The sequence below is a fragment of the Bradysia coprophila genome (genome assembly GCF_014529535.1).
Source record: "Bradysia coprophila strain Holo2 chromosome IV unlocalized genomic scaffold, BU_Bcop_v1 contig_144, whole genome shotgun sequence".
Taxonomy (NCBI): Eukaryota; Metazoa; Arthropoda; class Insecta; order Diptera; family Sciaridae; genus Bradysia; species Bradysia coprophila.
Genome location: NW_023503373.1, coordinates 3,603,370 through 3,626,615, shown reverse-complemented (window position 1 = coordinate 3,626,615; position 23,246 = coordinate 3,603,370). Strand labels below are relative to the sequence as shown.

The window sequence follows — 23,246 nt, the reverse complement described above, 5'->3', positions numbered from 1 at the left end:
TTTTGTATGGTCCTGGAGGATTTTAGTAAATTAAATGGTGTCACAAAATTCTTCATGATTGGGTAAGACACTGCAGTATATCGGTTTATGGTCAGGGAGATTGCGAGGAATGGATGAATTGAAAGAAGTCTTCGTCACTTCCTACTAAATCAAATTTTATTTAAGAAAACTCTGTCAGTACACAACAAATTACTCGATTTCAACAACAGCTCCGACCTTAGACAGTGCTTCTTTCAATTTGTCTGCTTCCTCTTTCGAAATATCTTGTTTAACTATCGTCGGCACACTTTCCACAAACTTTTTCGCTTGCACCAAATTCATTCCTTCCATCAGATTTTTGATTTCCTTGATCAGCGGAACTTTTTGCTTTTCGTCGAATTTTATCAGCTTGACCTTAAACTCGGTTTGAGCCTTTTTCGGTGCCTGCACCTCTTCGTCCTCATTGGCCGTCTGTGCAACAGCACCCATTGCAAATGCGGGCATCATCGGTGCATCGGGTAAATTAAGAGTTTTTTTCAACAGGCCACTCAGTTCGGATACTTCGAGCAGATTCAGTTGGGAAATGTCTGTCACAATTTTCATCAATTTCGGATTGGCCGGCTTGTCAGTACCTTCGGGCACAGGAATGGTTAACTTTTCTGTGGCTTGAGTTTGTGCGGCAGCCAAATTGTTAACACTGGCACATTTCATGAACGATCGTACATTTCTTGAATTGTGTGCAACCAGCAACCGGATACTGAACATGGTTTATGTAGTTTTTGGTTATATAAATGCGTAAAAAGCTTATATTATTCGAAGAAAGTTCGTATGGTCTCCTGTATTCACTTTACTTTCAGGTTAAATTACTCCTTGGGTCGTCTGTCACCGCTGTCACCTCTGACTGATTATTTTTTTAATTGTTGCTGGATTCGGCCGCAAGATGACACTTTAACGCATTGCGCCAATTTCTAAAATAGCAAAAATTCACGACCTGGTAATGATCGCAACTTCTGACCTTGTTGTTGACTCTAACAAAATACGTCTGGAAAATATCTATTGACTTTGATTCACCTAAATCTAATCTGTCCCGTCCGAGCAGGAAGTATTTGTTTGGGTGAATTTTCCGAAAGAATATCAACCTCTCGATTTTCATACAAAAGAAAAATCGTCCTTAGAGGGACAGAGTGTTTCCAAAAGAACTTTTAAGGGGACCCAGCCTCAAAGTGATTGATCGACTTAAAAAAAATTTATAATTATATTTTCCCACCGGCAGATCATGCAGCGATCCCTGGCGGTCACAACATAAACCATTTGTTTGGATTCAAAAAGTTGTTCTGTCATTTCGATCGTTTGGTTCGTATTCTACCGCTCAGCAATTTTATTTGTTTTGGTCGTTTTTTGCTTCTACGTCCTTTCAGTTCCTAAATGGTTAACGTTAATTAATTTTGTCTATGAAAGAACTTCTTTTACAACCAATATGAATAGCGAAGTCAGTCCAGCCACAATAAATAAATTGGGTAAGATTGGCTTAGTCGTAAATTCGTTTTATTTGTGTAAAATGTTTCGTTACAAATTACTCGCGGTCTTGAAAATATTGTAAACAATAAAGGCTAACGGCATCTAAATGGTGAATGACTAGTCAAAGTTTTGATCTAAAAATTCAGGAAAAAAAGTCAGAAATTCGAAAACAGAGCTCGCCTGGCGGTGCACTTTTTCGCTTTCGTTGTTTACCTTGCTGCTGATCTTGTTTTACAGGCAATGATGTGCTGGAAATCCGATTGAGAGCTTTAAAGGCCGTCGAACTACAATTCAAAGTATATGATCACTTGAACTTCAACGGCCCATTTTTAATGAAAGCGCTGATAAAATGGTTTGACTTTGACCAAGTCTGTGAAGAGACTCGAGTTTTGCATTTGATTTACGACATATTGAAGGTATTTGTACATCTCTCCAAGATGTATGATCCATTCATTGGCTGAAACAAAAATGTTTTCTTCTCGTTTAGGGAGATCAGCGTGATGATACAATATGCACGTTGGGATTGACAAAGTTGAAAGAAAAATTTCAAATCATCGAACAGCGCCTCCAGCACGATAGTCATAAAGATGTCTTGAAAAAAATCCAAATTTACTTGTCCAATTATGGCCAGCAAAGCGAGACTGATATGTTAGACGATACAACACTTGACGTAATGAGCAACATTTCAGTGCCTTGTGAACGAGGTGACGATTTGGCTCTTGACACCGGCAGCGCCTTTGAGTGAGAGACAGCAATTATGTTTCGGTCGTATACATTATGCTAAGAATTCACCAATTTCAGTTGCCTGGATTATATAGTGCCATGGGAAATACCTGGTCCAGCAGACTTAAACTCGTTGAACCTACTGAAGTCGTCATTGCGATTGGATGCTGATACGAAAGACATTTTGCATGCAATCACCTTCTTGAAGACTGCCATCGTCGATTTTCCGGCAGAGTATTTTCTTCAGCCTCCCTACATTTTCCAAGTAAGTTTCAAACAGTGTCTCCGCCAACCCCGACTCGCCTTCTGTTGGTATTCACTCCACAACCCGTAATTCAACATTTGCTATTTTCGCAGTGTCTTAAGTCTCTGCTGACTGAAAAATCAAATGGATTGTGCACCGAATTGCTGGTAATTTTCGGAGACATGACGAAAGCTCTGCAGAAACGTGTCAAGATACGGCAACTTAGTCGAACGTTTTGCTTGGAAGAAGAGGTTTGTCCATTTAATACATTGGTCATTCCGCATCAGATCTCACATTCCATTAATTTCAGCGTCATCCGCAGAATCTGAAGAAAACACAAATTTCCGTTGCACGATATTTCTCCGAAGTGTTTCAAATTACGCTAAACTATTTCAAAGACATTATCCACACTAACACCAACAGTTCCACATTACAACAAGAATTCCATTGTTGTTTCACTGTAATGCTTGAATTGATCGACCTGGTTCGTCTGACAAGTGGAAAGTATCTACTGAATGATATTCTCAAGGATCTGGGTTATCTGACTAAGTATTTCCGGTTGGTGAAGTGCATTTCGGCGACTTATATTTGTGAAACTTTAGCCAACATTTTTCACATAGAAAAACCTGTGACAAATCTCAAATGGACCAATCGAATCGGAATCTGTATATCAACACCTTGTACCTCATGAGCAAGATCGTTATTCTGAAGCATGAACTTGATATGAACTCCACATCTGACACACATCAAGATAAGTACAGTTCGCACCACAGTCTGGACAGTAAATTTTCAAGTCAGAGCCAGGTGAATATTTGGAGACAAGAACTGGAGACGGCTCTGTTCGATTTTCTCCTAAAGCAGTCATACTCTGAAGTGTACGATACTGTCACAAAAGCGGTCCAGGTAAAAGTGATCATTCACTACCAATGTAACTAGCTTTTGAAATTGCTGTCTCGTAGACTTATAATGACATCGATGCCATGGTTCAACATCTCCTAAATTGTGACTTGATCTTGAAACCGGCTGTTGAGTTGTTACAAGAGCCGTTCATTCAGAATAACGAAGAATTTATCACATCGAGTTTGATGGTCATCCAAACATTGTCTCTGCATCGAAGCAATGATCTGGTGCAACGGATTTTCGCGGTTGTGCAAGAGTAAGTGATAAAGTGACGTCTGGCTCAACAAAATTGAATTGGTCTTCTCGTAGGTCGGTTTCATTTTTTGACGGAAATACCAATCTGAAGGATAAATGCGAGACGATTCTATTGAAATTGATCGCACATGAGGATGTACACATGAAACGGTGAGTAGACGATCAGAGGACTGCTTAAGTGAATGAATTTTTTGATATGCAAAAAATGTAATTTTTCCTTGCAGAACCATCTACAGACTGTGCTGCAAGAACGTCAAATCCTATTTCTCGAACCTAATGGAAGGAAGTGCTATTCTGTCGAAAACGTATTCAAGTAATCCAACGAACGTCCGATTCCTTGGCATACCTTTGACCAGTGAAATAATAACTGAATTCATTTCCTTCGGTTTGGATCACATTGATGAACAGGTTAGTTGTTTTATGGACACGGAGGACGGTTCCACTTTGCTAAACTATTTCATCCTCTAAATTTCAAAGATTCGCAACAATGCCGAAACCATTCTGTCTCTGGTACTGAAGAGTAAGAGCATGATGAGTACGCATTGGACGAATATATTTGAGATTCTTGCACCTGCTATACCGTTGCTGTTATGCCACGCGTCGAAGAAGACAACATTAGGTAATATTCACTGATTTTAACACATTTTAACTCAAAATGACTCAAAACTCCACGACAGGCCATGCTATTTTGTCGATGCTAACTCCTGACTCCGATCTACCGACTCAATATTTGATTCAAGGCAACGTTATATTACTCTTCAGTCCTGACTATCAAATACGCCAGGACGCTCTGGCCGCGTTAATGTACCTTCTGTTAGATCAAAACGATGCCGAACTTTATTTGCCGAACATTCAAAACATCACCGATGTCATTCCCAGTAATATTTGCATTTTGGATAGCTTGATCAATCCGAAGCAAAAGTGCATATCCGGCATACATGAGGTAAGAGAATGGGGTAAGGGGAAGCCTGAAAAATGTTGACTCTGTTGTCATTACAGCGACAGTCAATGGACTCCCTGATCGAACTGTTGCAAACATCGAGCATGGATCCAGGCGAACGGAAAACATCGTTCCTGCAATTGAACATTCTCACACAAGATCCTGAATTGACTGAAATATTTCACAACGCAAGTGGACTGTACTTGTGCTTGGATGCACTTCAGAACGCTTTGAAAGTGAGTTTGATTGACTTTGTTCTATGCTACGTCAAAATTAACTCCAAATTACTACCATTCCAGGAAAATCAATCGTCAGATTATCATGACAGTGTCATACCTGTGATCGGAATACTTACAAAGATGTTCCTACAAATACCTGAATATCGACGTGAATTCGTACACGACACCAACACCTATTACATGTTGCTACGAGCGTTGCTGATATTTCATCAACATTCCGTTCTCAAAGCGGATTGCAGCATTATTCTGTTCATTCTGGCATTCGGTGAACATTCGCTGGGATCGTACAACGTTTCGGTTCCCAATGTCTGTTCGAAATTGAAAGTTCCGTTCATTTGTGAATATCACGGTAAAGAAAGTCAATTCAATCAGAAAAGTCACATTGAATGTCTGCTGCTCAATTCTGAAACTGGCCAATCAAGCGATCGTCATTCCAATAACGACCCAGATACTGACCGATCACACATGTCAGCAAAATTGAAAACTATGTGGCAGTACGTACGACTTCAGTTCGCCAATCTTTGGTTCGGTGGTATCGACCACATATCCATCGACTTTACATGCAGTGCAGACAAAGATCTATCGGTTGTATATTCATCGGCGGACAATTATCCCGATGCTATGGCGTTTGACAAACGACTGTCGCTGACCAAAGCAGACCTGAAGTTGATTCAGGCCACCAACATATCCTACGTGTTCAAATATTGGTTGAACACCATATCGAATGCCACCCGTCATAGCGACGTGACCAAAGCGTTGTCAGCAATTTCGAATAATTTGTTTTCGCCGGGCATCTGCAAGGATGAATTGAACGTTGGAACCATTTCGACCACTTTAATGCGATTTTATGCGTCAACACCGAACACGGAAATGGACGAACTGATTTTCGTTGAACTATTGGCGTTCTTTGAGAATCTAATCAGAAATGGTGAGTCAGTCCGTCCGTTTTCTTTTTTCAAAATGATGTGTTAACCACCTAGTCTGCATTAAAGATTACGACGAGTTCTTGCACTGGCTGCTACAGGAATTCAGAAAAACGAACTGCATTTTCATCAATTTACTGCAATCATCGAGTTGTTCTTCGAGATGTTACACATTAAACTGTCGTTTCATTGGCGTTGCTTTCGAGTATGCAATCTACAGCGATAGTGAAAACATCCGAATGTCTTTGATGGCCGATTTACCGAAGATTCGGAACGAGACGGAAAGAACAAACATTTTGAATAAAATGTTCTCGCTGGTCATGCCATTGCTTGATAGCACATTCGAAAAGGGAGACCTTGGTATAAGCTTTGTATTGTCGTTAAACGAAGAGAAATTTTCCATTTTCATTTTTGTTTTCAGATAAATTCCGCTCCTTACTCTCGCTGCTGCAGATTGTTACATCGAGCTTAGTCATTACAATTGACGAGGAGTTTATCGGTCACATTGCTAATAAACTGCTGCACTTTATATCGTCGATAAAATCACTTGCACAAACGGGATCTAATTTGAACAAGAATTGTTTGCTGGTAGTCTCAAACTTGATGCACACATCAGAGCATGACGTAATTTGTTTCGAAAGAATTTTTGAGAAGAGCAATGTCGTAACTGTAATTTCAGATCCACATCGAGTCGAAGTACATTAAATTCTTATCCGGCTTGTGTGGACATAAGGATGTGGAAATACGAACCTTTTCTTGGATGATATTGACTTTGTTGTCCAAAAAGTTGAGAGGAGCAGAGACTCTAATTGAATGTACGTTCAAGGAATTTCTTTCGTTTTCTTGTTCAGGACCCTTGAGATCCGAAATGTACCATCAGTAACTCCTACCTTTTCATTCCATTCTAGGTCTGTCATATCTTCCTGGCGGTTTCCATGCTTGTTGTTTGAGTACGTTGCTGGATAACAATGAATCGTCAACGGTCCGTGAATTGGCTGGTACACTGTTTGCGAATCTCATTCAATTCGTCGATGCCAATCGCAATTTACTCGAATCGGTTGTGCCACGGTGCGGCAATCGGGTGAGACAATGAAAAGACAGAAATTCTGTTGTCAGATTTTGCATCAGATCCGTTTTCGTTTCAGCCGATCACACAGGAAGATAATTCATTCGACCTCATCGTCGACATAATAAAATACCAACGATTTTTCGAGCGCGTTGCGGAAAGCTTAAAGCATTTCTTTGTGTACGAATTGATCGACGACAGCGTTATCGCCACTCCGATTACTACTTGCGACATAGTTCGCGTCTATTGTGGAATCCTTACGAGTTTGATCAACATAAACGAAGGTTTAGTGGAATTGTTTTATGATTGCGGACTGCTGTTTGACATAATAAGGTACAAGGGAAAGGAATTCCGAAGTCATATGTCGATCGTTATCGAATGTGTTTTTATTTAGATTGATCCCGTACGTGAAGTCATCCACCAACGAATCGGCACTTCTGATGTTGAACGCAATTTGCACCTTCATGTCTCACTGTTTTGTGAAAGACGTGGAAATTCTCAACAAATTTGGCTTACAGGAGCACGCTGTTTTCCTCACACTGGTGCATTGTTTGCAGTCGAAAATTTACGGTTAGTGAAAATTTTAAAGTTGCTCTCCCCGACAAAGTGACTAAATTTCTCCGCACAACAGATGATTTTGATGACGATCTCAAGATGACGACATTCAACTGCATCATACCGATCGTTACATTTGTCGCCAACAGTGGAATCGGTTACAATTTGATTTGGAATCTATTTACCAGAAATGAGATGCAGCCGCTCTTCGAAGCAATGGTGTTCGGTTTACAGACTAAAGATAGTAATAGTAAATGAGACAAATGTTTCAATTGTTCAGAAACGAAACATAATTTTTCAACCGTTTTCCCAACAGATTTGACCGTATCCGTTCTGAAATTGCTTTCATCGCTGCTGACATCGAGTGGAAAATCAGAAACGGACCATTTTGCCAACCTGTTCGACGAAATGGAAGCGAGATCGAATCAACCAAAACATGCAATTGTTAATGGCGATGATGTCATTGGATATCAGAAGTTAGTGGGCAAACGAAAGACTGAAATCGAGCATGCATCTGAGTTGATATTCTCGTTCCTGGTGGATTTGTTTCATGGATCCAAAAGTAATTTTTCCACAAACTTTCAGGTCAATTTTCCATTGTCCCTATTGATTCAACAACTAACCATTTTACAGACGGCACCAAAATTCGATCGAATCTCTGCAAGACCATTGCTCTACTTCTGTTCGGCTCAGTTGAAGTGCGGAAGATGGCTCTCGACATCGATTTTGTTACCGTTGTCCTAGACGAAATCGAATCCATTTTATCGAAAATTGGCGTGTACGGTGATTTCGTACGAAAGTATGGTGAACAAAAGAAAGAGCCGATCATATCTCAACTGAAGTGGCTGTACAACATTCTCATGCACTGGTTCAGCAAGGATTGCTTGAAAGATGAAACCGTGATTGTTCGACTGTGTCAAATATTAATTCAAACATGGCCGTGGACCGGTGCAAATTCAAGCTTTCAATTGCTTGTCAACAAAACATTGGCTTTCTTAAGCGAGGACTCGGTGCCTGGTAAATATTGCGGCTAAAAATCTATGACGTTTCGGTACAACAATAACAATTTTCAGTTTGCAAAGCAATGGCAACTTCTAACGTACGAAATTCACAAACTGTTCTACAAATCGTTACTGATCATGCTGTGTCCGAAACAGCAAAGCCAAAACAACCGAATTCAAATTTAGAATCGTTGGAGTTGACACTACGCACAATATCCAATTGCTGTTCATGCGTGGAAGGACGAATTCAATTGACGAAGGTATGACCGAAGACTTTATGCATTCTATGAAATTGATTCGAAACAAATGACTTTAGCTCAATGCTTTGGACACACTAAATCGATTACACCCTACTGTTACCAAGCAATATAAGCCATGGAATACCGTACTCTTGCTGTGGCTCGAACTCTATGAAATTTACACACGATATCCCGATATCAGCACGACAAAGCATTTACAATTGCTCTGTTATCTGGCTATGAAAGCTACGCTGAAATTGAAAATGGTTTCGTTGACCATAATCCGAAATATGGCCTTCGGTTCAAATAGACCAGCTCTTCTAGCTTCAGGTACTAGCTTAGAGTTATTCTTAGCAGCAAAAAACCGGAAGTGAAAATCTAATTTTTATCGACAGATGTCCTCCTGCAAACACTGTCCCATCAATTGGAAAGTGGAACTGAAGACGTACGAGTACTAGTAGGTACCTGCATTTGGAAACTTATTGCCAATAATTATCGAGGAAAGCATACAGTGCGCTCCACATCCATTCCGGCCAAAGTGATATCAATACGCAACTCTTGCGTTTCGACTGATCAAAGTAGTGAATTATTTTATATCTTAGACACATTGCACAACATTTTGAGTAATTAACATTCGAGATTATAGTGAGTCATACTGTGAAATGCTTTCAGAGACTTACAAAATATATAAATTCGATGCAATGATTTTTTTCTTATAGTCGAGTCGTTAAAAGGTCGCAGATTGAGGGTCATAAGAAGAGCCCATTTACATTGATGGTTAGGTTGTCATACACATGCTGTCACAATTGTCAATTTTCCATCTAATTCACTGGGCCACACAGGTGCCGTCAGTTCAAAATACATATCTTTAAAAAATAACGGGACAACTCGCAGAACAGTTGTTGGTGCAGTAGATCCCTCGGGTGCAATGGGTTCAAATAACCACTACATAATTCTCCATTACCTGCCTATTTTAACAATTTTTTTTTGTCTTTCTTCGATATTGAACTAACGATAAGTGATAGAGGCGTGGAGCTCACGGCACCCAAGATACAAGCGGCACCATTACCACAATTATAATATCAGTTTTGTCCCGTTCCCATTGCTTTTAAAATTCTTTAATGCAGCGGCTGTAGCGACACCACTGACATCATTAGAACCAATGGATGCGTGTTTGGACAACAAACTATTTGTTTACTTTCCACAAGTTTTAAATTGCTCCCTATTGTTATTTCCAACAGTTTCTTATAATTGATGCTCATTGCTTGTTTTTGCCGTTTATGTCGTAGCCATTCAAAAAAGATAAACAAAATTTCGGTTCTTAACTTTATTTCTCAGTAATTTCTAAATTAAAATTAAAATGTTCTCATTTATCGGAATACTGTTATTAAGATACGTTTAAGACCTGCTCAATTTGATGTGAATGAAGAAGGAAAAACAGTAAAGAAAACTTGGATGATGATGTGATGGCGAACGGAACTAACTATCGAAATACCCTAGTGGATTTCATTCGTATACCCGTCGCAAAATAAATGAAATGACAATCGTTAGCAGAAGACTGGTTGACAGCGTTGCTGTTGTCGACGATCCCTGCACACATTCTTCTAAATTGGAAAATAAACTTTTGTAATTTTGTACGGTCTCTCCCAAATCCTCTTCCTCATACGACACTACACCTAACGTTGAGTCCTACAAGTAGAGCAAAAATTTAATTTCGAAATTTCGGTCCTGTAAAAACTATTGAATTACTTTGAACAGCAAATGCTTATATCCATTGAAGACGTTGTACATTTTGAAATCAGGATTCAACGAAAAGTACTTATCGAACGATGAGAGTGCATTTATGATTCCCGGAATTTTATCACTCCTCGGTCGCACCACGATTTCATTGTCGACGATCGTTGTCAAAGCGCAAGCTTCATCTATATCGAAACCGGTTCTGTCTGCCAATGAACCATTTCTGCATATTATACGGAAGTCGTGTTCGTTCAGTCCAAGTTCGGCAGTGTGGTCTAAACGTTCAATGTTTTTATAGACAGAAGAAAATGTATCTCACAGCCATCATACCTCGCAAATACTGAAGCTCTAAAATCGCAACATCGCCTTCCTCATGTAAACATCTCAGAGCACCTCGATTTCCATAAAATCGATTCGTTGCATCAGCATTGCAATTTATGTGAACTTCACCAGCCTTGCTCGTCATATCTGCAATCGTACAAGTAACGCATTGAGACAATCGACTTAAATCAGAAAAACATTAACTTTGATCCTACCAACTGTTTCATCTACGGGTGCAGTTTCTTGTGGGGCCTCTTCTACCGGTGCTTCTTCAATAACATTTCCTTCATCATCTGCAACAGTTATTCACTTAGATTTGATCCACATCAACTCGATTCTGTACTCACCTAATCTGGGAGTTCCGGGTGGTGATATTGTTGGCCAATCGGGCGGTAGTATCGTTATCGAACTTTCCGATGATGGAGGATTGATTGTTACGTCCGGTGGTCCTATTGTTATTATCGGTTGAATAGGCATTATCATTGTCTTGCATAAAGAGCATAAACTCTCTGAATTGGCGGCATTAGGATCATGACCGAAATCAGTGGCACCTAGAAACATTTCTTTAGAAAATCTTTCGAAACAAAAATGTTGTAACTTCTCGTACCAGGGGCACATGAAGAGCCGAAATAGTTGGACAGTAAGCGACCGTAGTTGCATTCATTTTTCGAAAAGAATCCTCTATTCTTGCCGGTATTGATGAATGCCATCAGCGCTGAAACAGTAATTCAATGTTGGAAGTTGACTTTATTGATCAGAGATAGCAAATCAATTTTTTACCGATTCCACCGAATTCAGCGAAACATGCCTTAGAATTGCGTAAATTTTCAAATCTCTCGTACTTTGATGTGGCTTTGATAACAGTTACCACTGAAGAATATTTTGCATTTTCAGTTTCGGCATATAATGCTGCGGTTAAGTTATAAGTGCTGCGAAGAGTAAATTTCATTTTCATTGCGATGTCTGAGACTACTTTTTTGGTGACTTACTGTCTAGCCAAAAAACCAAAATTTGAATCAATGCCCATTAGATCAGCTCTGCCAGCACTGACATCGCCTAAGCAGCTAACGACAGAAGTTGCAGGTTCCTTACATTCAATTATTGGATAGACGCCTGACGTAACACCGCCAGCCCGAATTACTTCACATTTTTCATTCTCTTCCAATGAAGAAGTACACCAAACAGCATTTGTCGAGCATAAGGAAATTGCAATAGGTACGTCTCTGTCTGTTTAGGGGTGACACAGTCGACGTTGGTTAAATGACTTCATAAAATCAAATAATTGACTTACATAGTCGGAAGTAGTCTCTGGGAGCTTGAATTGTGGCATCATTGACAAAGAAATTGTCAGCTTGGATAATGTCTTTGACTGCAGTTTCCCAAATTCCAATGGCAGATGATCTCATCCAATAGTTGACTTTGTGATTTAATAGCAGTGCCTTTGTACTAAAAGAATTATCTTGTAATTTCCGGCAAGTTCTGGCACAAGAATTTCTAATGACGGTACTCACTTGCTCGAAATAATTAATTTCCATGGTTGACTGATCCAAGTACATGGTCGAGCATTGTCAGAAATTGGTTCTTTGGTTCCATTAGGACACAAGAAGTTGTAATAACTAGCCATTTCTGGATTGTCCTAAAATAGAAGCAAGAACATTTGTAACTCTGAAACTCCAAAAGTCATCTTTCAAAGTACTAACAATGAAGAAGAAATTATGAGCATCCTCAAGAGATACGTAGGCAACATCGCCACCATGTATCAAACAATTTAATGCCTGCTGATGATTGTTACCGGGGGTTCCATACGAACAGTTTCCATTGTCTTCTGAATTGCACAAGGAACATAGTTCGGGAAATTTACGTTCTAAAATGGGAAAGAGCAACATTAACTGGTGTCAACGTTTTCTGAAATCGAAATTCAACGTACTCAATTCGTCATCTTCACGCTTATTATGGGACCATGTTCCCGGTCGGCAGGCACTTTTGAAAAACGTCGCTAATGCGGCTGTTTCAATTTCAGCTGGTGACTTCAGATCACCGTCACAATTCGGCGTTACAATGCTCCTTTCAAAATGCTTTAAAATGCGTTCACTCCAACGCTGAGTACGATCGTAATGATATCCAGGATGACAGAAGCTGGCTCCTCGCAATCCGTCTATTCCACCTTCATGTCCAGCTCGCACAACAACAACTGTTTCAAAGTCAACGGCAGCTGTGGATGATATTGAAATGTGATTCGATAAAGCTCTGAAATGACGTCGTTATATTAAACATTACATCCCATCCGATCCATATGTCGTAACTCTTTGATTACAGTCAGTTCTGGCCACCCCAAACTTGCCAATTGTAGAGATGATTCAGCCGTAAATATACCGAAATCGGCAGTTCTGAGAAAGGATTAATCATTCCGTTCAAAGCAGACAGCGAATTGTTAATTGAATACCGTTGACACTCACCCATTACGAATTTTTTGCGCACATTGTATGCTATCCTGCACGGGTTCACAAACTACTTCTGAATTGCCTCTTTGTAATTGTGTGCATTCCGTCTCGAATCGACTGGTAGCACATATTCGATCCGCTAATCAAATAATATTTAAAAAAATTAGTTTTTGCGGAGCTCGAGGATATTTTTCGAATAAGCTACTTGAACCAGTATAGGGACTCAGTGATTCTAAGGTGGTAATGTTAAATTGAAGTGTTTGATCTTCACTTATTCTTGTTCTAATCAGCTAAGCTTTATTATGTCATTGCCGTTTCTGATAAAAGAAACATTGAACATTGTATTTCAATTCACCTAACAAGATGATGTCACTAAATCACTCTTATCACATTCACACTGGTATATAGAAATGAAGTTGTATTTCATTTTCCAATACAAGTCAGTTAATCAATTCGATAATCACAGTGAATTCGATACCTTATCAGAGATAAAAGCTCTACACAATACCCCTAATCCAAAACCGAAAGCGACAAAACTTCAAGCAGACACTGCAGAAGTGTTTAGTAGAAGCTTGCACAGGAAATATTGATAATAGGTTTTAATAGCCGATAATAATATATAGTTCCATTACTTCTGTGAACATTTTTCACCTAGACTGTCTATTAAGGGTGGTCGATGGTGGTGGGTATTTCCATAGCGGATTCAGGAATAGAACATTTCCAGGGATATTAAAACCCTCAATGAGCGATACCAAGTAAGGCTTCCAAATAATTTGTTCCAAATATACCATTTCATATCGAAAATTCTGGAAAATAGGACCTCGACGAAAACTCGGCCCACAAAGTTTTCCACTTTTTTTGTTAGAGTAGGAGGTATCACCTAGTCTTGATGATTTTAAGAATAGGAGAAGGTAAGGCTACTCAAAAATTTTCACACTTTGATTTTACGCAACCGGAAGATGGATGACTTGAAACTTTTTTATTGGTTTTTTGTCAACCTTAGGCGACTAGAATTTTTTGTGGGGGTGCCAATGATATAATAGTGGTAAAAGTTCATTTCGAAAAGTCAGCAACAATTTAATGAAATTGTCAAAATTAATTTGAATGTGTAAGTGTGTGTGTATCAAATGTATATTACACTGAGTTTACTTTTGCTTCACGATTTCGTCTACGTAATTCCTGTCTATTACACTATTATGTCATTGGGGGGTGCCACTCTTGACAACACCACTATCGACCACTAATACCGTCTATAATGCAAAGATTAATGTTTGTTTGTCTCTCTATAGGAGCCTAGACTAGTAGTTGACATACCGACTACGGTGCAAACGTGAGTGAGAACGCGTGGGAAAATATTTCACTTTCATGCGTTATTTGACGCGCTATTTTATGATTATAATTCATGAAAAAACATCAAAGGCTTAGGGCCTGTACATGTTATTTTTAAATATATTTCATATGGACGTTAACAAACTGAATAATTAATCAATTACATAAATCAATGAATTATTTTTTATTCTGCTAACATTCTTCATACTTTTCTTTGACGCATGACGTATGAAAGCTCTTGAACCTTGAACAGGTTTTGTGTGGATTTCTATTTTAATATTTGCAAAGTGTTTTTTTTCTTAAAATAATATTATCCGCACTGTATGTGGCGTAGCTCAGATTTTTGAAACTTGTATTTTCACTTGATAATAATTTTACATGTTATATGTAAACCAGGGCCTACTTTTTAGAAACTTTTAGAGAAAATCGAGAAAATCAAGAAACTTTGAGGAATTCAAGAAACTTCGAGAAATTCAAGAAATTAGTTTCCAAAAAGTAGGCCCTGATGTAAACCGTACTTCTCTTGTTTCAATCACTACTTTCAACGCCCTTAGCATGGAAAATCGATTACATAATTAGGGATAACAAGATGGAACTAGGCGGAACTAGTTTTGAAATAGTTGTTTTCCTAACGCATGCTAAAATGCTTTTTTTTTTAGCGAATGAGAGGTTTCCAGCTCGACGCTCGAGCTGGAGGCGAGTGCTGGAATCGAATTCGTTAAAAAAGCCTTTAGCATAAGCTAGAAACAACGTTTCTCCTAAACGTCGTGGGAAATAAGCGACGAAGTCGTGATATCTCAACACTAGTTAGGTTTTTTTTTTCTAGAAATCCTTGAGATTGTCAATCTCTGAGAAATTTGGGAAATTATTAAAAATAGATTGCTCAATACTGTCCACGTGGAGCGTGCATGATTAATTTTAACATACTTTTCACGATGTTCAAAACAATAAATTTTTATTTTTCTAAACAAAATATTTTGGCATTGCAAGTATGTACAGTTAGAGGCAGTTTTTCAGCATGAATTTGCTTCAGCTATTTTTCAGCTGATCCACACAAACAATCAATACTTATTTTTCGCCTTTATACGATTTTACCACTTTACGCGTGCCTGTTGCAGCTTCAACCGTCTGAACAGTTTTGACTGTATGTGTGGATCAGCTGAAAAACTGCTGAAGCAAATTAATGCTGAAATTTCACTGCCTCTGACTGTACCTCTGCATTTTTACATTTTTTTACGTGAAATGAAATTTCAGAAAATCGGAAACATCCGACTTATTCCACATGGTGGAATCCACACTTATTGGTGCTGAAGTATTTCAGTATTTTAACAACGGAGTCAATGTATGAGACAGTTTTAATTATATTTATCCAAAACAAGATATAACTTTTCTTTGATCAACCGATAAGGAATCCGATCCTTATCTCTGATTCATTCAATTTCGTGAAACATTTTGAGTAATAGACGATCAAGGCGTCGTCGGAGACATTAGAAGGACTACAATATCAACTGATTTCGAGTTTTTTATAATTCACACAACAGAAATCACACATTATAATCCGTTGATCATCCATAGGGCAACACATCGACCAATGGCATATCGCTTTGTAGATAAATCCAGCTATTTCAATTCATTTTTATCATAATAAATTATGTTTTAACGTTTGATAACAACACAGTTTTAGGAATAGGCAAACAACTCTTATATTAGTCATAATGCTGAATTTCAGATTCAATGCGAAAGCTTTTTTGATTAAAATTTAAAATTCGCTTTTGATTGTAGATGAGTAGTTGAGGTGTTGCCGATAATAAATAAAAAAATGATATCTGAACAGGTTGATTATAGTACAGGTAGTATATGATCACTTATTATGAAATATGAAAATTCCTTTCAAATCAAAATTCGTTCACACCTTTTTGTCCGTACACCGTATCGAATAAGATCACTAATCCGAACCACAAGACACTGTAAATCCTTTTCATTTTCTTTAAATTTTCTTTTCAACTAAATTTTCGATCGAACACACGCATATCACTGAAACCGCTCCAACTGTTATCGTTTAACTGATTACTCGTTCGTAAAGGTGCACAATATTAACGCTCCGACCATACGCGGTATTTCTTTATCTCTTTTCCAACACTTTTTTCTGTGATTAAACACATCAGTGAGGACATGATAACAGAAAAAGAAACGAAAATATTATCGTGGAATGGAAGTAATAAAGTAAATAGTAAATTGTTATTTAGATATGATAACAGGCCGTTTTTGATGAGTTAGCTTAGCTTGGATATTTATTTTCGACATAAATTATATATTTAACGGAAGGGTGCGGGTAACTGAATGCACCTAGACTTACATCGGCTATGTTCGATGAACTATATGTTTTAGCTGGTGCGTTTGTATAAAATACGATAAAATATCTCATTATATGCAAATCGTTTATTTTAACTTACGTATGTTATGCCCTCGGTTGCACCTGTATCGCTGTTACAAGTTGAGGTAACAATTTGCTGTTTCCTATTGACGAGAGTGAGTCAGGACTTTTTAACCCAAAATTTTTCAAATCATCTCAATTACCTGGAATTGAGTTGATTTTATCATTACACTCATGCATATTGTGTGATAACAATAGACGGTATCATACAGGTGAAGACGAAACAGTGCCTTAGTAATATCTTTTATGAATAAGGAAAAGTAAAAATAGTTGTATTTGATTGTGGAATTTGTGGGATGTGTCCGTATATTCGGGGCGAATACGATTTTTTGTTGTTAATTTTCTCTTAACAAGGAAGAAATCTGGAGAGGCCTTTTGAAGTCCAGGTGAAATTTTCGTTTGCGGAGTTTACTTTGTTTGATGATACTTGCCGCAATATTAACTTTGGTCGACACACTTCAAGCATGAGTTGTATTCTAGATATAGTACTGAAACAGGACAGTGTATCAAAAAAAAATTTGGCACTGTAAAAAAATATGGAAATTTTTTTTATACAAAATAGTACTTTATTTGACAGCTGTCATTCGAAGCACTTTTGCTTGAAGTGCGTTGCTTTGGTGTTAGTGTTCGGTTAGGCTAATTTGTAGATATGAGGAGGCGTCGATATTCCTTATATGTTCAACCAAGCAATTGATGCAACAATGGCACCATTAAAAAGCTGAAGAAATAAAAAAAAAAAAAAAATTGTAAGAAGAATTCAAAAAAAAAAAAAAAAAAAAAAAATTATTGATAAACAATCGTTGTTTGTTCAGCAAGGTAATTTTGTTAAGGAAATAGTTTTGTTATAGTTTTACTTTACCTCCAATGATGTAGCTGAGCAAGACGATAAAGTTTGGTTTGGGGAGGTCACGTGTGGACTTTAAATAAGTTTACACGTTCCCAGCATAGAGCTTACAACAAAATGTGTTATCAATAAGCGACCTCTGCATTATTATTGATGTAGACAGTTGTGATGAGGACTTCACTCCTTAGAAATAGGGCTGGTCGTAATTAAACTTTGATTCTTTTTTTTGAACCGCCTGAACCAAAGCTAATAATGTAGCTTTCAAATAACAATATATGCTGCAGATCGAAAACTCCATTCTGGTAGCTCCATCAACTGTCACCATTAGGCAATCAACTCTGGTCAATAGTAATGGTGTCATCTCACAAATGTCGGAGAAATCATTCAGCGTTGTATGCAATCCTAGCAAAAACTTTTTTTTTTCTTAAATTTCTATTGTAATCAATTATTTGTACCATAGGGTGGAGCGACAATTAATTTTATCCAATTTCGACATCGTGATCCACAATCAGTAAGTCCCTCTGATCATTTTTCCGAAAAAAGATTTTTTTAATTTTACGTTTTTAAGGTGTCGCCGAGGGCATTTTTGAGTAGACCTTTTTTTGCGTGTATTTGATTTATCAAACATTTGGAGCGTGGACCTTCTTCCGATTTTTTTCCAATATTTTTTTTTTATTTACTCAAATACAAATACAAAATGATTTCCACATATTCTTAGGGTAAACTTGGGAAATCAGCTTGAACCGACTCCAGATACATAACAATGCATAACAATTCCACTCATTCTAAAGGAACGGGCACTTGAAGATAGATAGTTATTTGAAAATTTCGTCGTATAGTAACCTTGCTGCAAACAAAATGTGGTATCTGTTGTGAGGCTAGTATGGCGAGTGTGGTATCGTTGTAAAGCTTAGACTACAGGCTGATCAGACATTATTGTTTTGTTGCAGACAGGGTCAACCTGTGTATTACAGATGAGTCCAAGTTTCGCCGAAGATGGTGAAAATAAAAAATTTCAAATATTGTACAATTCAGACAAATTTTGTAAAATCCATTCTCGGCGTTTAATAGAGCATGGAATCCTCTACCAATATCGCCATTCAAAGAGTTTCAAACTATCTTCATCTTGGACATATCACCATTCAAATACGTTGAATTTTCGACTTTAGGTGGCTGTAGCTACGTGGCCAAGTTGTCGAGGGGAGCCATTTCAATACGAATTAGCTTAGAATTAGTCCCTCTATCCGTTGCGATAACAATCTGTATTCTGGTGTCGCGACTCTATTTAAGTTTTGTTCAATCCCACCGTGACCCTAATGTACCATTATGCAGTTGTTCCACCAAAAAATATAACAACGCAGTTTAATATAACACAAGAAACAAAAGAAATTTTTATTAAAATTATATTGGCGGCTCATGATTATGTTGGGTTTTCTCATGCTGTCGCTGTCCCTTTTCCGTGTTGAATTTATTCTCACAGAACGAGCATTGAAACGTTTTCGCGTTGTGTTTGTTCAAGTGTCTCTTCAAATATACTCGTGCGTTAAAAGATTTTCCACAAATGGTACACTCAAATGATTGATCCTTGCGGTGAGTCTGCATGTGACGGCGATATCCAGATGATATATTGAAGACTCGGCCACAGATTTTGCATGGATATGTGGTATTGTCATGTGCTTGCTTATGAGCACCCAGCAATGAATTGCTAAAGAATCGTTTACCACATTGATCGCACTGAAAGGGTTTCTGTTGAAAAGATGGAATCAAGAGTTGAGCAAAATAAGTTACGTTTAAAATCGAGAATCTCAAGCTGAAACACTCACCTCACCCGTGTGCATACGTTCATGAGTTTTCTTAGAATAATTTTTGCTGAACACGCGACCACAAAACGAGCATGGATACTTTTTCGCGTCCACATGGGCCAAGAAGTGAGTTCTGAAGCTGTTACGCGTGATCAGCATACCGCAGAGATTGCAGGCTATTTTCTCCTTCAAAATTGGCTTTATCGGTTGTGGTAAGGTCTTGTAGACATGTTGTTCCCGAACGTGTGTCTTAATTTTCGACAGATCCACTTTTTCGCTATTACAAATTAAACATTTGTACGGACTAGAAGCGTTTTCAACTTCATTGCACACAAACTGCTCGTCAATGTACGAATTGAGATTTGCAAGGAGCACCTTCATGTCGGTTTCAATTACATCCTCTCCGGATCGACGATGTTCCAGTTGATGGGCGAAATAGTTCTGAAAATGAGGAAACAAAATTGAGATGCAAGCTTGTAAGTATGGGAACAGGTTGACGGACTTTGTTTTTGGTGAATACAGCTTCACATTTCGGACAGCGTAGTTTACTTTCGTTGTCCCAATGCATGCATCGCGCATGTTCAGCCAAATTGGCTTTCAGATAAAATTTTTCTTCACACAAATCGCAAGACGATTCAGCGGTGGTAGTAATTTCTTCGAAATTCGTCGCATCCAATCCGTTGTTACAAATGCCATGTCGTATGTTCACCCATTTTGTTGAGTTATTTGCTAAGTGAAGTTCTAAATGTTTCTCTAGTAAGTCTTTGTCTTCCTTCTTGAATTCGATCAGACATGTAGAGCACTTGAACTCCTTTATGGAAAGGTGAATTTCGAGCACATGCAGGCGAAGATCGAAAGCCGAATGGTAGAAGATTTTGCACTCTTTACACTTGTTTATTTGGAGAATGTCGCCCGTCGCATGCAATTTTAAGTGCTCGTTCAGATCAGTTGATGTGTTGTATGTGTCAGAACATTTGTGGCAAATGTATGTACTCAGCTGGTATACTTTTTCTTCTTTTTCAGGTTTGGTTGCTTTGTCTGGCTTCTGTTTTTCTGCCTTTCGCTTTTCCGGTTTTTCTGTGTTGTCTGGCTTCGGTTTTTCTTCCTTGTCTGGCATCAGTTTTTCCGATTTTCGTTTTTCCGGCTTCTGTTTTTCTGCTTTTCGTTTTTCCGACTTCGGTTTTTCTGTCTTGACCGGTTTGGGTTTTTCTGTTTTTCGTTTCTCGGGTTTTTGTTTTTCAGCATTTTCGTCTTCTGGCTCTTCTTTCTCAGGCATCAGCTTTAATGAATTTCGATTAGTCATCTGTTGCTTATCGGACCGAGTTTTCAATTCAGTTGACGACCTTGCGTCTTCTTGTTGCTTCGAAAGTACGGTATTCGGTTCACGAATCCCATCGCCTTCACATTTCCAATCGACCTCGCCACGATCAATGTGTTGTCTCAGATGGTTTTTGATGGATGCGTCGCGCTTAAACGTTTTTCCACATTTTCCACATTCAAGAGCTGGTTCTTTGAAGTGAACCTTTACCGTATGACTCTGACAGGAAAACTTTGATGAAAAAGTCGACGCACAGCGCTTACAATTGAAATATGTTGGTCTTTCTACAGCATCAGTGTCAGGGCCATATTCTTCCTCAACTTCCATCACTTCCGTTTTAATCTGAATTGCGGGCTCGGTAGCATCATAAAAGTTATCAGTTTCATGCGTGTCATCGGAAGCATTTTCAAAATCCGTAAATTCGGACTTGACGCCTTTTTCGTCGATTGTAATCTGCTCTAGTTGAAAGTGAGACTCGATATGTTTTAAGGTGCTATCAATGTTGTTAAAGTCAGATCCACAGTGAAAACAAACGTAAACAAACGAAACCGAATTACTCCGATAAATGATGGCACATTTGTCCATATCTTTAGTTGCAGCCGGTCTGAATTCATTTTCCTCCATTTGGTAAGGGACCTTTGAGTTTGTTTATTTCGGTTATAATCACAATGAAATCTCTGTAGTTTAATGGTGCGCGAAGTAAGTGACAACTGTTCCAACTGTCCATTACACTGACATTTTTGACAGATCTTATTCATTTTCTTTTTGAAACAACCGCAACTATTGAAGACATATATTCAATGAGACCTTTCATTCAAAATGTATGACATACGTTAAACGAAGCAAAAAGAATGGCCTCTGAAGCAAGGCTTCACGTAGTAGCACCAATACAGATTTTAGCCATTGGTGTTATGAAAAATAAATTTTGGATAGAAAGACCTGCGATCCATCAAAACCTCCGATATTTTTATGGAAATGGAACACCTCATATCATTCACACTGTATAAGTGCGCTACACAATTCACTCTGTAACTGCTCGAACATGAAGATGTTATAATATAGCCTTTTCCGTAATGAGGAATTCTTTTGAAAAACAGCCTACGGAAATCAGTCATCAATTTGTTAAGCTTTTTGGGTGTGTATCGATACAGTTAGAGGCCGTGAATTTTCAGTATGAATTTGCTTCAGCTGATCCACACAAACAATCAAAACTGTTTGTATGTCTTTATAGGGTTTTACCACTTCCACTCGCGTGCATGTAGCAACTTCAACCGTATAAATACTTTTGATTGTATGTGTGGATCAGCTGAAGCAAATTCATGCTGAAAATTCACTGCCTGTGACTGTAGGTCTTGATGCATAGATTCTAAAACCATCTTTATAAAAATTCCATAGTTCATGTGGTTCTTTGGAAGGATTACTAATACGTTCAGTTCGCACCAAAGGAGAATTCTGAGATCCCACATGAGTAAATATATCTATATAGGTTTATGCATCATATTCAGCATCATGATATGCAAATGGTGTTGCATAAATTGTTGTATAAATGTCGGTGCAAAGTACTTTATTAGACTCATGATGTGTATTATGAGACACACACTTATTGTCATAACTACACATCTGGAGCCTAATAGAGTACTTAACACTCTATGTCATAAATAACCATTACAACGCTGAGTGCAGTAAAAACCCTTGCAAACCCTTGCACTAGTGCTATAAAATACGTTCATATGACATTGCATAGAGTGTAAGTATCGAATTCGCTAACTGAATAGACCGTGTGAAGTATAAATAACTTATTTTTAATTTATGTAAATTATTATTCTGTAGAACAAAAGTGTGGACAGAATATCTGAAAAATGCCTGCTTTATTTTCATACTCGAGAATCGTACAATATAATCGCTCGTTTTTCGTCAGAACAGTTTCTGATTACAATTCGTTGCTTGTCAGTGTGAGGAGAATTAACTCGGCTGCGGGATTTGAAAAAGCTTGTCTCGACTTTCTTAGCATGCATGTGTAGACTTGCGGACTGACGGGTTACTGCTCGACTCGTGGTACAGAGGGTGTTAGGGAATCTCGCGCCGCGTTTTAATTTTAACTATGCCAAGTATCGCCAATGACATTTGTATAAGGATTCATTTCCTTCTTGTTCTTTGATTAATAAAAATGAATTGAATTGAAATTGTATATGTCACTTTAAAAACTGTAATTTGAATAAGACTAAAAGGATATCTCGATCCATTCTAATTAAATTCTTACTGAGATTTTAATAAGTGGAATGGCATCGGGATGACAAGAATATTTTTTAATAATTTCTATTAAAAAAATTTAATATTTTTTTCAATGGTTTTCATGGTAAATCTTCTTTTTATTGAAATATAAAACTATTTCTCAAAATCGCACACGTTCTATCGCATAAAATCGGTGTTTTATGCTC

The 23,246-nt window shown here is 38.1% G+C and overlaps 4 protein-coding genes across 5 annotated transcripts; 1 reads left to right on the top strand and 3 right to left on the bottom strand.

The window, feature by feature from the left end:
* Window positions 1-134: 134 nt before the first annotated feature.
* Window positions 135-865, bottom strand: LOC119071381 (39S ribosomal protein L12, mitochondrial). The gene has a single exon (XM_037176243.1). The coding sequence runs from the start codon at window positions 742-744 to the stop codon at window positions 190-192; it is 555 nt and encodes a 184-aa protein (XP_037032138.1). The 5' UTR covers window positions 745-865; the 3' UTR covers window positions 135-189.
* Window positions 866-1,310: 445 nt separating this feature from the next.
* Window positions 1,311-9,287, top strand: LOC119071380. 2 transcript variants are annotated; one of them, XM_037176242.1, is made up of 26 exons: window positions 1,311-1,496; window positions 1,735-1,913; window positions 1,985-2,238; window positions 2,299-2,485; window positions 2,578-2,715; window positions 2,775-3,022; window positions 3,085-3,367; window positions 3,424-3,620; window positions 3,674-3,769; window positions 3,844-4,027; window positions 4,097-4,238; window positions 4,297-4,562; window positions 4,619-4,795; window positions 4,859-5,726; window positions 5,791-6,081; window positions 6,143-6,345; window positions 6,401-6,536; window positions 6,630-6,802; window positions 6,867-7,120; window positions 7,182-7,357; window positions 7,419-7,586; window positions 7,659-7,904; window positions 7,976-8,359; window positions 8,416-8,603; window positions 8,660-8,912; window positions 8,978-9,287. In XM_037176242.1, exons 1-26 carry the CDS (start codon window positions 1,457-1,459, stop codon window positions 9,211-9,213), a joined length of 5,967 nt encoding a protein of 1,988 aa, XP_037032137.1. In that variant the 5' UTR covers window positions 1,311-1,456; the 3' UTR covers window positions 9,214-9,287. The 2 variants fall into 2 exon arrangements, with proteins under 2 accessions (XP_037032137.1, XP_037032136.1); XM_037176241.1 differs by having other exon boundaries at window positions 7,419-7,592.
* A 607-nt stretch (window positions 9,288-9,894) lies between these two features.
* Window positions 9,895-16,493, bottom strand: LOC119071379 (transferrin-like). The gene is made up of 15 exons (XM_037176240.1): window positions 16,323-16,493; window positions 13,097-13,220; window positions 12,918-13,027; window positions 12,568-12,852; window positions 12,341-12,504; window positions 12,152-12,276; window positions 11,932-12,086; window positions 11,630-11,867; window positions 11,421-11,569; window positions 11,248-11,355; window positions 10,988-11,191; window positions 10,856-10,933; window positions 10,650-10,787; window positions 10,332-10,594; window positions 9,895-10,271 (listed from the first exon to the last, which is right to left on the bottom strand). The coding sequence occupies exons 1-15, from the start codon at window positions 16,390-16,392 to the stop codon at window positions 10,089-10,091; spliced, it is 2,394 nt and encodes a 797-aa protein (XP_037032135.1). The 5' UTR covers window positions 16,393-16,493; the 3' UTR covers window positions 9,895-10,088.
* A 2,568-nt stretch (window positions 16,494-19,061) lies between these two features.
* Window positions 19,062-21,543, bottom strand: LOC119071378 (zinc finger protein 90 homolog). Its single transcript, XM_037176239.1, has 3 exons — window positions 19,993-21,543; window positions 19,512-19,931; window positions 19,062-19,434 (listed from the first exon to the last, which is right to left on the bottom strand). Exons 1-3 carry the CDS (start codon window positions 21,430-21,432, stop codon window positions 19,090-19,092), a joined length of 2,205 nt encoding a protein of 734 aa, XP_037032134.1. The 5' UTR covers window positions 21,433-21,543; the 3' UTR covers window positions 19,062-19,089.
* Window positions 21,544-23,246: the final 1,703 nt, after the last annotated feature.

Bases quoted from the DNA above. Each gene is read 5' to 3' on its own strand.
- LOC119071379 (XM_037176240.1), bottom strand. From the start codon at position 16,392: ATGAAAAGGATTTACAGTGTCTTGTGGTTCGGATTAGTGATCTTATTC. The intron at 13,221-16,322 runs GTGTGAACGAAT...TTATTTGATTAG, and splicing joins TACGGTGTACGGACAAAAAG to CGGATCGAATATGTGCTACC. The intron at 12,505-12,567 runs GTACGTTGAATT...TTCCCATTTTAG, and splicing joins GCGTGAAGATGACGAATTGA to AACGTAAATTTCCCGAACTA.
- LOC119071381 (XM_037176243.1), bottom strand. From the start codon at position 744: ATGTTCAGTATCCGGTTGCTGGTTGCACACAATTCAAGAAATGTACGA.
- LOC119071380 (XM_037176241.1), top strand. From the start codon at position 1,457: ATGAATAGCGAAGTCAGTCCAGCCACAATAAATAAATTGG. The intron at 4,028-4,096 runs GTTAGTTGTTTT...TAAATTTCAAAG, and splicing joins TGGATCACATTGATGAACAG to ATTCGCAACAATGCCGAAAC. The intron at 6,346-6,400 runs GTAATTTGTTTC...CTGTAATTTCAG, and splicing joins TGCACACATCAGAGCATGAC to ATCCACATCGAGTCGAAGTA.
- LOC119071378 (XM_037176239.1), bottom strand. From the start codon at position 21,432: ATGGAGGAAAATGAATTCAGACCGGCTGCAACTAAAGATATGGACAAA. The intron at 19,932-19,992 runs GTCCGTCAACCT...CCTCATTTTCAG, and splicing joins CTGTATTCACCAAAAACAAA to AACTATTTCGCCCATCAACT. The intron at 19,435-19,511 runs GTGAGTGTTTCA...TCTTTTCAACAG, and splicing joins AACGTATGCACACGGGTGAG to AAACCCTTTCAGTGCGATCA.